This window comes from Pleurodeles waltl, chromosome 5 (assembly GCF_031143425.1).
Source record: "Pleurodeles waltl isolate 20211129_DDA chromosome 5, aPleWal1.hap1.20221129, whole genome shotgun sequence".
Classification (NCBI taxonomy): domain Eukaryota; kingdom Metazoa; phylum Chordata; class Amphibia; order Caudata; family Salamandridae; genus Pleurodeles; species Pleurodeles waltl.
The window spans coordinates 219,614,221-219,632,647 of NC_090444.1; the positions used below are offsets into that span (position 1 = coordinate 219,614,221).

Consider the following 18,427-nt stretch of genomic DNA (forward strand, 5'->3'; position numbering starts at 1 on the left):
TTCAACAACTACAATGCTGTCAGAGTCTCTCATAAACAGATACTCAACGTCAAAATACTTATGACCTATGAAGATATTTAAAGAGAGTTAGGTTACAGTGTTACTTGATGCTTTCCAAACACTCTATTTTTCTGTTCCATTCATCGTCCATGAGCAGAGTACCACACATACACATGTACATTGTATGACACACTTAGTCCTAATTTGTAACTCGTCTCAGACAATCATAACAAATTGTCTCAGACAATGAGGTCAGCAGGAAGCCCTCCTTACTCCTATTTGGTTAATGCCAGTATTCCCGATAGGATGCAGTCTAACTGTGTACCATTCCCATATATGTATAGGTTGTCCTAGACAGTTTGGCGTACAGAATGGAGTGCCCCACCTGAAGTTCCATCTGCATTCTGGCTTCTTCAAAGGTGTTCCCCTCACGGAAGTATTCCATTATTTGTAGCCATCATTAATTCATCTCTCCATGTTAGCCTTAGGCTATAATTTGGGGTCACCATAACGTGGCCAGGTTCGCAAAGAGTGTCTACTTTAGATTACTATGGACATCCAGGCCCACAATAGTGACATGAGAGAGAATAAATATATATATATATATATATATATATATATATGTATATATATATATATATATATATATATATATATATATATATATAAAGCTTGCAGCCCACCTCCATCGTGGCGAAAAACAAGAATCTGCAGTCCAGGTCTACAAACAGTATATACTCCGTTCAACAAATTTCAGCCACCCGTTTCAGGGGTTATCATTACTGGGATACCAAGGAGTAGTATTCCCTATCTGGTACTATTAATCATCTCAGTACTCACCAAGGCCATATGGCAACTTCAAATTGTGTTGTGATGTGTTCCAACCAATACAATGGATGTTACTATATTTTCTAGGTACTCGGCAGAGCAATGCCTTCAGAAACAAACGAGACCTCTAGCAACACATTCTTATTAATGGTACTCTGCCCACCACAGAAATGGGTACTTCAACCAGAATGGCACCATGTCTCGTGTTTCAGCTAACACAAAATCCATGTTTCATTTGATTTTTTTTCTAAAATTTTAAATTCATCAGTCTGCTATTGTAGTCTCAAATCAGTAAAGACAACCGTCTCCACGCCCCCAAAGAGAGCAATCTCGACTCAGACCTATATTCACATAAGCTATGTAGCATATGAGTAACAGACACAACTGAATCTCTGAGGTACACCAACATTCTCCAAGGCCAGACATAAAAAAAAATGGAAAAGGCTGTGAAATCTGGTATTTGATCTTTATTTAAATATAAATCTAAAACAGTAAACACGAGAAATAATTTGAGATGACTAAATATCGAAGTAAACAAAATAATAAGACTCTTGCCATGCTATAAAAGCGAACTGGGGGTTGCATACAATTATTTTTCCTACCAGGTCCTTGCCCTTCCTGGATAACAAAATGTAAACAAGTGGCTGGTATTTTTTTCTAAGAAATGTGGCAAATACTGCACCAATGGGCAATTCTTGAACCCCAGTCCTCGGCCGAGCTAGCTGAAGGTTTAAAAGAAAATGTACCCATCACACACTGCAACCCACTCACCAGGGACACCAAGTATTTACCTCGGTAGTTCGTTGACATTCCTTTGAACGTCTACTGTCGAGAATGCAGCAAGTAAAGGGCACAATTCAGACGACCAGGAGCTCCCAGCCTATCATTTACGCGGAAACGTATTCAGGTAGTTGTAGAAAAGTGTAATAACGCGGGATTGGTTGGGTTCAAACCGGCCCTCGGACTGGTCGGGATGACGCTCGTTATTCATTGGTTTTTGGGACTCAAGAAAGTAACCCGAATAACTATTGGTTGAGGTGGGGGCTTGCCATTTGCTGTGCGTTTGAGGTGTCCCCTGCCTTCAGGAGCGAGTTTGCTTGTTTCACGTTCTCATCTTCCGCCAGCTCACTGGATCCCAGATGCTGAAATGAGTCTTCTCCGGCTATTCTGAGCTTACGACGTTTGGCAGTAAAAATATATTGTGATCCGTGTGAATGCGACGGGTTCTGGTTTGTGCATTCTTTCCCAAGGACAAATCTGACAGGACTCCTGATCTGCAGCCGAGAACCACCCGGTCTGTGCCCGCGTGACGAGCCCCTCATTCTCCACGGATTCTTAGTCCAAACTGTGGCACCGCGGCTGCTGCCTTCAGTTTTCAACTGTCTTCTGTGTGTGCGTAAACGACTCAGTCCGGCTCTTGCTGTCACTCAGAGGACGGTGAGTGCACTGTGCTCCCGCTGCCGCCCACGCCTCTTAAAAGAGGATATACTTGATCATGTCTGCCAGTTTTCTAAAACGGTCCCTTCAAACGCACTGAATATCGGCTGCTGTCATATTTTTGGAATTTCTGATTATTTGTAGCTGATGATTTTGCTTAGGTAGTAATGGGAAGGAGTCTTAATGGTCTAGAAGTTGTTGGAAGGAAGGACTTCAGCCTCTCATTATGTTTTGCCTTTCCTCACATTTATGTCCTACTTGAAGTGATTTGTGGTTTACTTACTGTTTCAAGCATGGCATATTTCCCTTTAATTTCGTGGGTAGGGTGGAGCGGTGAAGGTAAAATGCGGAGATGAATGTAACATTAATGTAGCCTTGTGGTTCTCCTGTTCATATAATCCAGGTCGTGTGTACATTTAGGGGCTTGAACGAGGTGTTTCTATGCTATTGAGATAACGTCCGAAATTTCCGTTCGTCTGCGAAATGCATCTCTATTGATGATCGTTTAAGTCTGAGAAATTGTTCTCACAATTAACTTTAAACTATTGATAGCCACGATTAATTCATAGCAAGATGACAAAAATAGATTGGAAACTATTGGAGAGCAGCGAGTGTTAATCTATCGTTTGCTTGGCATGACACAGCTGTGTCATCTAAGTGCCCCATTCTAACTAAATTGGGTAGAGTAGTATGCCCAGGTGGGATACTGTCTTCCCTATTATAACTGGCCTTCTGTTCTAAACTTGGACTTCCTGGGTGTGGCAACATCGGATCCAGTTTTGCCGGCAAAAAAATCTAGCCTGTAAAATCACACGAGGCTTGGGGCTGCTAGTGCATCGTGGCATGTTCGCCAGTACTAGCCCATGGTTTCCACTGTGCACGGACGTCCTCGCCACCCCTGCCCCGCCTCTTTGCTGCCAGTGACAGCAGGTGGTAAAATGGAAGCTTATTTGTCCCGGGAATGGAGGCACTGCATGCTGATTCGGACTCAGTAAATCAGGATCTGCATGCCATTCCTAATTTTTGGGGAAATGGTAATGGTAGCAAGACTTCCCTTCCTCTCAATTCCTTACCCGAAGTCCAGCCTTCAAGACCCCAGGACTCGTATGACTACATTGCTGACATAAACATGGAAGTGAAGATCTGGTTCACTTATTCTTCATATACCTCCATAACAAATTATTCCCTTTCTAGGTGGGTTATTGTTTACATTCCCTTGGGTTAAAGGACGAGTAAGAACAATAGTGCATGGAAGCTCACCCCAATGTTAACCATGTAGATGAGTCTGAACGATAAATTGTATCAAGTGCAGTCTACTGGACGAGCCCTTAAACCCCATCCCATAGTCGTGTAGTCATTCTTTGGGCTTTACTACTGGAAAGGTTATATTTTGCCATATGTTTAGTGCTGGATTTGGAAAACAATAACTGTAGGAACCCTAAAATAGGGGCACTATGGATGTAGGCTTAAAGAAGGCAGTCATGAGGCATGTGTGGTGGTCTCTCAAGTAAGGTTTTAAACGATGGACTAGATTGTAATCAAAGAAGAATTTAATCAGATTACATATAAAAACATCTGTATCCCGGCAGCCAGCATCTCTGCATAACAGAGTCCCATCACTAACTGACAATCGCTCCATTGGCGTTTGGAATCGTATCTCACCTAAGATGCTGGAAGGCTGACGACATTCAAACCTGCTACATTCACCCCCAAAGCCCTTGCAGTATAACTTCCCTCAAAGATAACACTTATCTCTATTCCCCAAGATACAACGTCTCCCCTTCTTAAAAATACAAAAGGCACAAGTACCTAATATACATTTTATACAAAGAATAAATAAAATATTAAAGGAAAGAAAACAAAAATAAATAAAAGAAACAAAAAAAGGTAATCCCTACCTATATTACAATCTCGTTCTATATTTCTCTTATAACTACATTTAAAAATATATCCATGGATACTCTTCAGTTCCTATGTATAATATTCTTGCCAGTAACTAGATTTCTTTGTTATGCAACCACATCGAGTAATGCTGTGGTGTTCTCTACCAATTTCATCATTACTTGCATTTACATTTACATCATGAGTATCAGACAAATCACTTAAGGTGGTTTTTTTTCTTTTCAGAAGGGTTATTCAATTCTCCATACAACACCAGTAGTAAAAAGGATATTTCATGCTTCATCAATTTCTATGGCGTAATATTCTTTTGAAATTCCTCAAGGACAACCAGATTCCTTTCTGCCCAGCATCTCCCATCTGCTAATTTAACGGAAAAGTGTGCTAATTTCACAACCTGAATTGGACCAGGAAACTGAAAGTGAACGTTATACTTCTTTGTTCTGGAGCATATAACCCAACCTCCTATATGCACTTTCTCTTTCTTAACAATTTTTTCCCCCAAAATATATTTTCATTTTACCCCGAGCCTTACCAACCTCCGCTTTATCTTTTCAAGATCACATTCTTTCTCTTCTTTTTCTTCTTTACTTTGTATAAAAAAAATTGTCGCTTAACCAATTCGTAACTAATCTAGTAGTAGACTTTCTGCCCCTTAACAAGTTTAAAGGACCTACCCTTGTAGTGCTATGAGGAACGTTATGATATGCCCATATTTGCTCCTAACAAAATCATGTACATCTTTGCCACACATACAGGCAGATTGTATTCCATCCTTGAGTAATCTCTTCAGCCTTTCCGGTGCTCCATTGAATTGTGGCCTGTACAAATGTACAATATAATGAGCCGTCCCCTTATATTTCAAAAAAGCTTTCATTCTGTCAGATATAAGATGTAATCCATTATCGGTGATGATTTCACAGAAAGATACCCTTCAATAGAAATCATTGTTTCCGAAAACTTTTTTACAGTCACATTAGTACTAATTTCTTGAATGAAATCTTAATCCATTTAGAAAAATAATCTACAATTACAATTGGATTTCTCTGGTAATGTAACAATAGGCCCTGCAAAGTCTAAAACCATGACATGTCTTAAAATGGTGTAGGCAAACATCTTTGTTACCTAACTTTCCAATGTTTATTAGGTAATACACATTCTTCACATTTTGTTCACAAAATCTTCCACATTCTTGTCCATATATGGTCACCAAAAAGTCTTTCTTAAAATGTTCTTTGTAGCTGTTGACTCCTAAATAAACTTGATGGACAAGACCAATGATCTTACATTTGAGTTCTGCAGGTGTGCCAAATTTACGAACTCTTAATAAAATTCCTGGTTCAACAGAAAGTTGTGAGAAAACGTGATGGAAACATATTTTTTTCCCCACTCTTAACTTTTTTGCTATGGCCATTCTTCTTGTGTATACTTCATCTCCTTCAATATGCAAGTGTCTTTACCTACTGCAGATTTCCATTTATCTTCACTAACGGCTCCCAAGCAATTCTTTGCCACATATTTTCCCGCTACTACAACTTGCTTGTCACACTGAGAAGTCTAGAAAGACAATCAGCCCTTACGTTGGATCTTCCTGGAATGTATCTAATATCAAAATATTAATCTTGCAATTTCGATAGTATGATTCTCAACCTAGAATATGCTGGTGATGTCTCTTTCTCACCCAGGAAGTACACTAATGGCTTGTGATCTGTTCACAGAATAAAATGGGTGCCCAAAAGATATGTTAGAAATTGTTCTATTGACCACACACAGGTATGAGCCTGCCTCTCTCTATGCTGCTACACTTCCTCTCTACTTCAGACAAAACTCTAGAGGCAAAGGCAATAGTATTCTCAACATGACCTATATTTTGGCACAACACAGTTCCTAATCCTATAGCGCTTGCATCAGCCGTGATAATACATTCACAGCCACTGGTGTAAGTTTTCCGAGCTGGTACCTGCATGAGAATTTTCTCTATCGCAAAAAACACCATGTGTTGTTTATCTTCCCAAACTCATTCTTCCTGAGTAAATTTCTACAGGCTCCATGATAGTTGCATAATTCCCCACAAACCTTGAATGATAGTCACATAATTCTATGAAAGATCTAAAATCATCCTTGTTTTTTGGACAACATACTTCTCTCTGGGCTCTTTTCTGGTCATTGTTAAGTTTTTATCTCCTCCGATGTTATAATATGACCGAAATACTCCCCAAAATCCTCTAAATTGTTTGCATTTGTCCCTAGCGACAGTTATACCATGTTCATTCAAAATACTTAAATCTCTTCAAAATGCAATTATTCTCTTCCACTGTGTTTGCAAAAATGAGTATGTCATCCTAAAAGGCTTGTACCCCAGAAAAGTTTTTGAATAGGGCGTAAATGTTTGGAAAAAGCTTGCAGAAGATGCAAAACCTAACAGTACTTTTAAGTACTTAAAAGCCCCAACTGCAACGATAAATGTAGTAAGAATCTGTGGGGATTTTTTTTCTTTCTAAAATAGACTTGGTGGTAGGCTGCCACAAGACCTGTATTGATGAAAAACTTTGCCCTTCCTAAAGTGGTTAGTAGTTTGTGAATTTTAGGTAAGGGGTGAAAATCTGCTACTATGTTTTTGTTAAGAGATCTCATGTCAGCACATAAACTGATTTTTCCACGTTTAGGTTTCCCCTTCACAGCGCTTGCAAAATCTTTTGTATTCAATATAAATCTTAAAAGGGGCTTACATCCCACCCTTACTTTTCATTGATTTCTGTGCTTGCCACTTATTTTTCCTCCGTTTCCATTGGCTGTAGCATATTTCCTGCCTTTACCAAAGCTTGTTCCTTATGTGTTCGCGCTTATCAGTGTCCTAAAGCCCAAATACTGTTTTCCCACGCTTTGTGGGACTTTGATTTAAAAAAATAAAGCTGTTATCTGTACATCGCTTGCGCTTTGCTTCTTTAATGTGCTGTACTCTGCACAGCGCAAGCGATATGCTTGTTTACCTAATTACTCCTTGGTTGGACACATTTCAAGTGTGCATGTTAAAGGCAATCTTGAAATGCGTGCAGCCACGGGGAGATTAGGTAAATAAGCTCAGCGCTTGCGCTGCTTACCTAATAAAGGGTCTGTTTCTTGCCTAACAGCATTCAGACTTAGCATACTCAAATTCTAAACCATTGGTTTTTGCATTCTTTTCTTCTTGTCCTCATAGGAATAGTTCAGGAGAAGGTTTACCTTGCTGTGCTGGAACGATTTTTTAAATCTAGTATTCATAAAACAGCTATTAGTTAATAATATTCTGTTTCATTTTATGTAGTATTACAAGTACTTCATCTGTCATATCTTTCGCCTTTGTAACAGCATTTATCATTTAAGACTTGTTCGAAAATGGTAAGCAAGTGAGTTTGAACAAATGGAGGAAATTTGCATCTTCTGTTCCATCTGTGGTAGGCAACAATAATCGGACCTGTGGACGCCCAGCTATTGAACTGAGGTGGCTAGTAAACCTCCCTCCGATATGTTTACATTTGCCTGGCAAGTGCAGCCCTGTGTTTTTGCCTCAATGCATATCTCTAGTCTCGAAGATGACACTAAATATATCTGCTGGGGTGGTGGTGGGGGGTGCTACTCCAATTATTTGTTTGGGAGGCCTACATAGACTTAATTGCCATAATCCAGCCTACACTGGATAAAGATATTTGCAACAATCACCTTGTGTGAAAATTGCAAAAATGGAAAGATTCTTCATAGTTGTTTAAGTTGGAAGAAACAGGCTGTTGTTACAGTTGTGATCTCGGGTTCTAGTGAAAGCTTACAATCCAATATGATTCCCAATTGGGTGTAGTAGATACAGCTCAAGGCATTGGCCCACGCTTAGGGCCCATAAAGACTTATTCCGTTTGTTCACTTTATTGAATACTGAGAGGGTTTCAGTTTTGTTTGTATTCAATTTAAGGATGTTGGATTTCATCCATGCTTATGTTTCCAACACTGAAGCAAGATCAAAAGACTTCTTAGAGGAAGTTTTGGGAATTTAGCTGACTAGACGTGTGTCATCAGCAAAATGCCAAAGGGGTGATCTGGAGATTAAACAGTAGTAGGGAAATAATAGCTCATTGTATAGGTTTTGCTGTAGAACCACACTATCCAAGATGAATGGATTGGGATTATTTTGTTGGAAAGGATAGCTAGTCTAGATTGGTGCCCCTTCTACCAATAGAGATAAGTTGCTGTAGCAGAATCGAGATAGCCAAGGCAGACAAGAGATGCAATAAAATTTGAATTTCTCTGTCACCTTTGTCTAGCATAATTCGAAGATCGACTCCTGAATCGCCAGCACTTTACTGCACCTTTGTCTAGCTCCTATTCCTTTTCTTGGAGATAGTGAGAATGCTTGCCAACGAAGTTGTGAAGTGACACTCCTCTCAATAAATTTGGAGACGAGGGGTAATATGAAGATGGGCCTGAAGTTTTCGAGATCGCTCGGGTCTAAAGATGGCTTTTTTTTTCTTCTTTTTTTTAAACAAAGAGCAAACACCGTCATGCTTACAGTACTCCATAAATATGCCAGTTGTTATGACCACATTTATAATGTGTTGTAAGTTGGGCACTATCCGATCCTTGATGTTTTTCCATTTGGAACCTTGGATGGGATCGCCACAACATCTAGGTTCTGCTGGCTGTAGCGAGCTTTATACAGTCTGCAGTAGTGGTAGGTCTAAAGGAAGTAAAAGGCTTGTCTTCAGGCTGAAGATTATCTGTTGTAGAAAAATGCAGATGAGTGGTCTGAGAGGTTAGAAAGTAACAAGTTCTTGTTTAAGGTATAGTGTCAAACATTTGCACAAAACATTGTTTTTATTTACCCTTTTAACTTACTTAGGGCAAAATGTGTAATTTAGCCTCCAAACTGTCATAGAATGTATTGACTGTTGTTGGGGAGTTTGCATTCTTCTTTTGCTACAAATAAGTCAAGCGAAACTCTTTGCGAAGATTTGGGTGATTGCCCATATTCTCTTCAATGCTCACCCTTCTTTGAAAGTGAACTGTCCATTCTTCATGAGCTCTTGTCCATTCTGCTACTAAAATTGAGGAAAACATGAGACTGGTTCATTCTAACAAGGAAGTAAGCCTAACTAGTTCTGGAGTAGCAAACAATTGACCAAGAGAGTGCCCTGCTTTATGAGTGTGTCTAAAAACATGCTAGAATAGAGTTAAGTTGAGCATCAATTGAAGGAAGGTTTGAGAGCTCGATTCCTGATGATTCTCGCCCAAGATTTTGAAATAAAGGCTTCCCAACCTCTCAGCCACCCACCTAATTGCAGAAAACAGTTGAAAACCTGGTTATTCACCTCATCCTTCATCTAATGCTGTTCCCCCCCCCCTACATCATCTTCTAAGCAGTAAAACATAACAATAGAAAAAAATATTGTTGGTTCCGTCAATTCTCAACTGATGATCAAGCTTCAACAGGTGCCTTACAGTTTCCTGTGATCATGTATGATCTCATTAAAAACAAATATATATAAATATAGGTGATCACTAGGTAGTTATAGTTAGGACCATGTTTCCATAGAAAAAGCATGTTTTGACATGCCTATATCTTTGGAAGAGTTTGACGAATCTTCACGAAATTTCCCCCAAAGAAGTGTTACAGTGATTCTTGTTGCCCACGGAAACTTTCGGGGTGATCTGTCAAGCGGGGGCAGAGAAAAAGGGGTGGGGGGGGCTGTGTTTCCCATGTTAATTCCCGTAGGACCTTTAGACGCCTATAGTCCGAAGTGCTGGATGGAAATACACCAAATTTTCCAGATAGCTAGCTTTCGGTATGCACAACACGCTTTCACTTTGTTGTAAACCCATTCAGTAGTTTTTGAGATATATTGAAGGGAAAATACATTTGTATAACTCTGGCTGTGATGACTTCGCAAATAATTTACAACATTTTTTGCGACTATGCATGCATAAAGAAGTGTTGCAATTGGCCGACCGCAACCTGACTAGAAAGTTGTGGCTCCCATTTTATTTCGCGGGACACAATACCACGGGGTGAAAATCCAAATTGAAAGTGGCATAAGGGGTCAGGCTGAAGGTACCCTGACCCCAGGGGTGTGATATAGGTGTGTTTCAGGGGCAAATTATGGGTTTAAAATAATTTTGAGTCATAATGCGTGATATTCGCGAATATGGAATTTTTTAAAAGAAAAAACACATTCATACACTAATTCATTCACTCATACATGCACTCATACTCAAACACCCACTCAGACACTCAAGCACCCGCTCACACTCACTTTCAGACCTTCTCATACACTTACGCGCCCACTCACAGATCCACTGAGAGGATGTGCGTGGCACAGGGTTGGGTGGTTATTAGCTTGGCTGCAGGCCAGGCCTTGCGACCAACCCCTGCGCGCATAGCCAAAGAACGTGAGCAGCGGGGTTGGAATAGCCTATTGTAATTAAAATTGTTTCGGGTAAAAGACATTCACTGAAAAAGACAAAGGTTACAGGGGCGTTATAGTTAGGTTCTGAATTTACTGGTACAAAACCATAGAAATTCAGCAGTTATACTTGGAGTTCTTTTAAGTAACTATAACTTGTGCCCTAAGGAAACTATAACTCTTGCCTTCGCCATGCACTGCTAATTACTCCACATATTATATTATTGCTGAGACCTTGTATGGCATCTTTGATATTATTACTTCAACATTTCCAATAAAATATTGATAAGAAAACTATGCAAGGCAAGAGCACAAGTTATAGTTACCTTAGCGTGCAAGTTATAGTTACTTAAAAGAACTATAACTGCTGAATTTCTATAGTTTTGTACGAGTAAATTCAGAACTATAACATCCCTGTAACTTTTTTTCAGTGTATGTATATGTGTGTATATATATATATATATATATATATATATATATATATACACACACACCCACCCCCCTCCCTGCCTTAATAGATAAGGTAACAACATAGTTTAGATTTTGCTTTAAGTTCTCTGTGAGTATTTGAAATTATTAATAATTGCAGTCATAACTTGTATTTTTTTTTTTTAGGGATCTGGAACGAAATGTTTCTCACCACAGTGCTTCTTAGGAAAGGAATTCCTGGTAAACAATGGATTGGCAAATACAGAAGGCCGAGGCAAGTTACCTGGCAGATGCAGCGTGCAATGATCAGAAGATTAGAAATTGAAGCAGAGAATGAATATTGGATTAGTCGCCCGTATATGACCAAAGAGCAGGAGCATGGACATGCTGCTGAACGCCAGCGTGATAGATGGGAGGCCATTAAAGCCGCAAATTGTGTAGCTAAGTTTCCTCCACATAAATATGTAGAAGATCATTTAAACCATTTAAAAATAAGTAAAAAGTGGACTGCTGCATAAATTTTTGAAAATTTCTGGATTTCTTTGTTATAATAAAGGTTTCACATACTTTGCATGTTTGCTTTAATGACAAAATAGGAGAATAGCCATTTGAACCCAGTGTTGCGTTTTCAAATCGCAGTAGGGATATGTTTTGCTTGCAAAAACACACTAGTAAAATCATTTGTTTATAACCACTCTGCCATATGCAGCATACATAGAAGAAATAATTAGCCATCTTACTTCTCAGCACAGCGTACAACAGAGGGGGTTTAGCTGACATTGAAACTTAACTCTGGAAAATAGTAACAATCCATAATTTATAACTGAACTACATGGCAATTGAGCTGTTCAGCTTTGCTTTAAGTTCCATATTAAACAAGATATGAAACTATCACCTCCCGACAGTTGTGAATTGTTTCTGTACACTAGGGAAGGATTTCACTACACTTTCTTTTTGACTCATTTTAATCACTTGTCTTATGAACTAGTTTCAAAACAGATTTGATGCTTCATTCAACACTTTTTGTTGTATACATTGGATTAGAGGCCTTTTTATGGGAGGTTTTATTTTGTTAATTTAATTATTAATCTTTCCATTCAGTATTCCCAGGCTTTTTAAAAAAGAAACGTTCTGTGGTGAGGGAAAAGTCTTGGAAATAATGATGTGCCTTCCACGATATGTCTTCCATATACTCTGATGTAAGATGAAAGTCATATTGGTCAAGCCAAAGCAATACAGGAGGCTGAAGGAGGGTGGAAAAGCTTTTATTAGGCCCAAATGGAAGGATGATGAAGTTCTCTAAACCTCTCTTCAGGAAGAGAGCCAGAGCCTAGGAAAAAAATACCACCAGGAGGATGCCTGGACTTGGAGATAGTTACTTCTGGTATCTCATCCAACTCCCACCCACTCACACTTCCAAGGGTCCTTTCTATAGGGTGTGCTTCTAGTCCCAGTAAATGCCAAGGGTCTTGTCAAGAACATGCTCATCTAAGCATACTTTGCTGCGGAAGCTTATATTTCTGGGCACCTTTGTGTGCAGGACCTAATAGTTAATAAAAAGGTCAAGAGACTTGGCCACCTAGTGTCTACCAAACAGAGTGTGCAAAGCTTTTTTCTGTGCTTCCCACCAGCTGTCCTCGATGTGTGTATGTATGTGTTATTTCTGTAGTGCAAAAGGCTGCAGAGGCAGACACATGTAAATTCAACGAGTGGTAGGAGAGGTAGCTGGTTTGTGGACAATTAATGCATTGTTATGTAATGTACTTGGTGCATCTTCATCTTTTTCCTAAACTGGAGCTGCATTGGGTGGCCCTAATGGATGTAGAGATGTTTTGCAAGATTCTGGGTGCATGGATGTAAAAGGCTTGCCAACTTGTTTTCTTTTTTTTTTTCTTCTTTTCCTCACTTCTTTGTCTTAAATGTTGAACTTGTCTTGAAGGTAATTGGTGTTGCTGATTGTGATGGCTCTGTAAATGTTGCATCTGGTTTTGGAGATGGTGCAGGATAGTAAGGGAAGCTAAAGGAGTTCCATCAGGATGCTGTTGATGTCATTATATGTCTTCAGACCCTGGATGATATGTAATGCAGTGTATAGGATGCTCTTAATGGGTGCAAGTGTGAGTGTGCAAGCCATGGAGCAAGGCATTACCACCATCCACATGTGAGGTGTGAAAGGTTGAACCTCTGCTCTTAAATTTCTTTCTGGAAGAAATGTTTCCTAAAGAAAGATCATACAGCTTCAGTTTCTCTAGAGTGAGGTCCCAATCCAGGAAAGGGAACTGGGTGACACGCAAGAGCTGTACACCAGCATGGAGTAAACCACCTACAGAACTCCAAGTAGACACAGTGTCTATCTCAATCTTTTGTGACCCAGCACTCATAAAAATTCTATAACATCAAAAGCCCAACGTAATAAAATTTCAATTATGAATGGCACAGACTCCCAGATCCTCTTCCTTATGAAAACATGTTCTTTTATTCAAGTTTTTTCACTAAAGTTCTTCAATCCATAATGGCTAACGCATTTCATCCACACTGACTTCTTCAGGGCTTCAAACACATATATATATATATATATATATATATACACACATATATATATATATATATATACCCATATATATGCATTTAAGCTATACCATATATTTACGCAAACTCAACAATATTCACATATTTACATATATTCATCTCTTTGCTTTCCGTTCTCAAGATGAAACCTTCATTATGATTGACCATGTTCAAATCGTTTGTTTTCATTGGTGCCTGAACCTAGTACAGGGCACCAACGTGAAAGTACAGGCTGTGGTAGCCCCACACAACCCCTTAAAAGGGGCAGGTTACAGAGGCAATTCAAACCCAAATTCATTCTTTTTAATATCACACATGAGTACTGCACTAAGAGAAGACACTTTATGCTTAACATTGTTTATTTCAACAGTTTCACCCGGTTGCTTAGCACAAGAAAAAGTAACCATACAGAATTATCATGCTCTTGGCATGTGCTGCTGTAGATACACATGCTGTGCATACTCCTGCCATCTAGTGTTGGGCTTGGATGTGTACAACTTGTCTTTTTCAAGTCACAGGACTTAGGACTCCACCTATTAGTGGGAATGCGAATGGGTATCTGCTCCATTGTTACATTGTGTTTTCTCCGCCCTCTGGTTCAGACTTGTCGATGTGAGATCCAGTTCGACGCCATGTGGTGTTCTCACCGGGGTCATCGTATCCATGCCTCGTCAGGAGAGACAATCACATTTAATTGTCAGTTTTCAACGTTGTGTACTGCTTGGCTCCGTTCTGACCGAAGACCTCTCTATATACCATCACTTTGGTCAAGAATGTCCCTGTGGTGGAAAGTACTCCATTTTGGTTTTGCTGTGCTTGCCACACCAAGTATCTGAGGTCAGACCTCCACTAAGACTACAATCTGTGCGTGTTTTCCGACCAGCAAGGGGACTCCTGTTCGGTGTGTCTTATGTTAAGCATCAAAAAGACCCTTTAGAACTGACAAGCTTGATGCATCGCTTCAGCCTCCAGAAGATACCCCTGACCTCTTGGGGGCGCAAGAGGAGAAGGAAGCTATAGAGCAACTGGATGCCCCAAACATAAACTGACACATGATCAGAAGGGAACTATTCTGAGGAATTTGGGTGGTGGATTGACACTGGGTCAAACATAGGTTCCCCTAGATGATCTACAAGATCATTGAACACTGGGTGGGACATACCATTTGAAGGAAAGATTTTACGCCTTTTCTCCTAAGGACTATTATCACCCAAACAAGGGGCCCATGGAAATGACTCCTGTCTTAGCAAAGACAGGAGTCATGTCCCCCTGCCCAATGGCCGTGCCCAGGGGATTTGTGGCCCCTGGGCATGGCCATTAAGCACAGTGGCATTTAGGGGGGCCCAAGTTCGGCCCCTGTAACCGTGAGGGTGTGGATGAATCACTCTAGACCGCATTATAGTCTTGGAAGAAAGGAATTTTATTGATGAGTTTGGATGTGGTATGAATTAGGTGAGTATACTTCAGTCTTTGGTTGCTGGGTATAGAGTGGTGAGATGTTCTTGAGGTTTTGGTCTTCACTCTTCTCTTTCTGTCTCCCTTTTCCTTCCTTTACTTTCACTCCGCTCTTCTTCTCTCACTCACTCATTCAGGGACGTGGTCCCACGCACCTGAATGGCCACGCTTCTCCTGAAGCGTGGCGGGATGCTGCACTCCGTCCTCCCGGTTGCCTGGAACAGGATCTTCCGTCACTAGCCTTCCGTCTTCTCCTCCAGTACTCGGAAGGTACCGCTGTCTCGGGATCTCGAGGGGGCTCTGCTCCTCGTCCTCCTCGTTTGTCTCTCTCTCGCTGGGTGATTCCTCCTCCGACGGCTGGTTCACGGTCGTCTTCTGGCCTCTCGTTTTCTCCTCGCAACCTCTGAACTCCGTAAGTGCTGGCAGCGGCTCTTTTGACCTCCCAGTGTCCCGCCACTGCGGGTCATCCCGCCAATCACGAGCAGAGAGACCAGGAAGTCTCAGAGTAACAGGGGCAGTGTCAGCACAAGTGAGAGTTATGTGCGGGCCAACCGGTTCCAGCCCGTCACAGCCCCCCATGCCACTTCTATGTAAAAAAAAATACTTACCTCTACTTACCGTAGATTGGTCCCCCCATCCATTGGTGTCCTCCAGGGGTGGGCGAGGGTGGCAGGGGTGTCCCTGGGGGCAGGGAAGGGCACCTGTGGACTGCTTCCATGGTCGGAGACCATTGAAATGAGCCCACAGGCCCCTTAATGCCTGCCCTGACCCAGGCATTAAAAAATTTCGCTAAACTGGTTTAGAGTAATTTTTTAAGGCCCTCCCCCTCCTGTGCATAATTTTTGCACAGGAGTATACATAAGGCACAAATGCTTTTGAGTCATTTTGTGCCCGGAACGTCTACCTTGCATGTCATTAACGCACGGTAGGTTTCCACGGTAAAAAAATGACTCTCACTCCATTAATTTGGCCCTAGACGGGTCTAGCGCCAAAGTATAAATATGGAGTTAAGTTTGTGCCGAATTTGCGTAAAAAAAATGATGCTAATTCGGCGCAAACAGAGTATAAATATGCCCCTTTCTACGCTAACGAAATACCTCAACAACAACAAAAATTGTGGCTGCATAACGTCCTGGTGTCACACCTGCAAGAAAAGTTGCTTGCCCAACTTTTTCTCACCAAATGTATTCTCTAAAATGATGGTGATTTTTGATCCAGGATCAGGAAGTTAGGGAATCCTTATAATTTCAACCAAAAAAGTTGTCAATTGGATCTCTGCAACAGGGGAAATCACATTGATAAACCTTCACTAGCAACACCAGGAGGCAGATTTACCATCCTTCCCAACAACGCAGCGCAGCAGCCAAAAAATCTGCATTGAGGGAGGAGAGCACCATATCTGTAGAGATATGGCTCTCTCCTCGCCTTTCCCTAGTGCCAGCTCTGATTTCAGCTGCTGTGTGCCACACACACCTTTGCCCCTTAGTGCATGGGTGTGTGTGTGAGTGTCTGGCATAGGATTTGTACCTGGAGGGTACCCTTCCAGTACAAAATACTAGGCCTAGACAACTTCAAAAAATATTCCTACACTGCACACATGCAAAGTAGGAAAAGAAAGGAGAAATTACAACATTTCTCTTTTTAACGCCTGGTTTGAAAAGGCACTCGTTTTTTACACGAAACCCTGTCTTACATTGTTGGTAGATAGGGTTTTGCATCAAAAAGGGTGGGCTGTTGCAGCATGGGAACGCCCATGTTATGCCTCCTCGACACAAAGTAATGCAAAGCAGCGCCTCACACTATTTTGCATTACTTTTCGTCATTTTGCAGTGCAAAACAAGTTTTGCGGTTGAAAGTAAATAATAGGAAAAAACATTTTGTACTGGTTTACTTCACTTTCATGACACAAACCCAGCGCAAACGTTTGGTAGATCTGCCCCCCTGCCTTTAATGCTCTCTGGCACACCAATTTCTCCAGAAACTACTTACACTGTTGCTTTCCTGTCCATGGTCTTACACATTCTACCAAAGTGTCTTATTACTTCACATTTTAGCAGTTTTGTCTTTAATAGTGGGCAAAATGTAAACATGGCCATGTGTGTTCTAGCCCCACATCAATAACCTACAAACTTAGACTTCACCCTTGTTTTTGTTGCTTTAACCCCACACCAGCTTCCTGTGACCTATGTAGGTACTTTGGCACTTCTTTTGACCTGTCTGTACTGTTTACTGCCTCAGTTTCATTATTGTGATGGATTCCCAAACATAAATATTTTTTCTTGGATTCCTTCATCACAATATCTCTTAACAAGCTGATCTGTTGTGAATTGCTCCTGAAAGGTTTCACTTAGCTCAGTGCTGTCACAGACATGTTTGCTGCTTCTCTTACTTGCTTGTTCCCTAGAAGGTCAATTGTGCCTCCTTGCAGCCAAGTTTGGTGATGTCGAAAAACAGCTTCTTGGTATTTATTAAACTTGTCACCTTCATATGGCACAACATGTACCAAATGTGTAACACTTTCTTCCCCTTCCATACCCCAAAAATGAGCAAATATCTTTTCCTATCTACCATGAGCTTTAAATCATTCATTGCACCCAAGTAAATGTGGAATTATGTAAACCATTTCTCCCACCTTATTGGTGGCTCTTCCACTCTATTATCACAGAATCCCGTAACATACTTCAATACAGCAGTCACCCACTCAATCACATATGTCTTTTCCATAAGTGTGATAAACTTATGACAATGTCAAGAAAGTACATAACAAGTTGGTAAAGCGATCTTTTTCACTAAGATATTTATTGGTTTGCTCCCAGTGTGTGTCAAAGACACATCCCTGAGTCTGTGAGTCTGTTAATTCCTGCACAGAAAAACAATGAATTGAAGCAAGAGTTTTTTTTTTCTTTTTTACAGATAATAAATCTGAGACCATCTCAATGAAATTTGGGGCCATATGTACGAATACTTTTTCCCATAGACACAGAATGGGTAAAAACCTTTGCTACATCTAGCCCTTGGTTCCTTAGTCACACAGCAAAGAGAGCCCATCCACAATAATGCTCACTCTCTCAACTGTAATTTTACATAACGTTCTAAAGTAACATAATAATGTTGCAATGGGGCGGGGGCCATGGAAGGCAGGGAACAAAGAACAGGGCACGTGTCAAAGGAATAAATGTGAAGGGGCATCAATTGTGAAGCATCAAGAAGACATAACACATCGTTCTCCTTACAACAGAACAGTTACTTTCGAAGAGTCCTCAATGATGGGGCCCTAATCCTCTGGGAACGACCTTGATCCTTTCAGCAATGGTTCCTTCTTCAGAAACAAACAGCATAGGGTGGAGTTCTTCCACCTCACCGCTCTTCAGGGGTGGATAACT

At 40.7% G+C, this 18,427-nt stretch overlaps 2 protein-coding genes across 10 annotated transcripts in view; one reads left to right on the forward strand and one right to left on the reverse strand.

The window, feature by feature from the left end:
* Positions 1-1,766, reverse strand: part of LOC138295567 (RNA-binding protein with serine-rich domain 1-like) — a 72,208-nt gene extending 70,442 nt beyond the window's left edge. For 3 of the 9 annotated variants that reach the window (XM_069233943.1, XM_069233937.1, XM_069233940.1), the window contains exon 1: positions 1,620-1,766. Coding sequence is in view for 1 of the 9 variants with exons in the window: in XM_069233942.1 (XP_069090043.1) it covers positions 1,620-1,638 (19 nt within the window). In the remaining 8 variants the exon portion in view is untranslated. Of the gene's footprint in view, positions 1-1,599 lie in introns of all 9 variants that reach the window. The other 6 variants (XM_069233946.1, XM_069233939.1, XM_069233938.1 and 3 more) reach the window with 5 other exon arrangements.
* Positions 1,767-1,861: 95 nt separating this feature from the next.
* Positions 1,862-11,592, forward strand: MRPL57 (mitochondrial ribosomal protein L57). Its single transcript, XM_069233947.1, has 2 exons — positions 1,862-2,265; positions 11,208-11,592. The coding sequence occupies exon 2, from the start codon at positions 11,222-11,224 to the stop codon at positions 11,537-11,539; it is 318 nt and encodes a 105-aa protein (XP_069090048.1). The 5' UTR covers positions 1,862-2,265; positions 11,208-11,221; the 3' UTR covers positions 11,540-11,592.
* Positions 11,593-18,427: the final 6,835 nt, after the last annotated feature.

What these genes read in the sequence shown, in the direction of transcription:
- MRPL57 (XM_069233947.1), top strand. Translation starts at nt 11,222, where the DNA reads ATGTTTCTCACCACAGTGCTTCTTAGGAAAGGAATTCCTGGTAAACAA.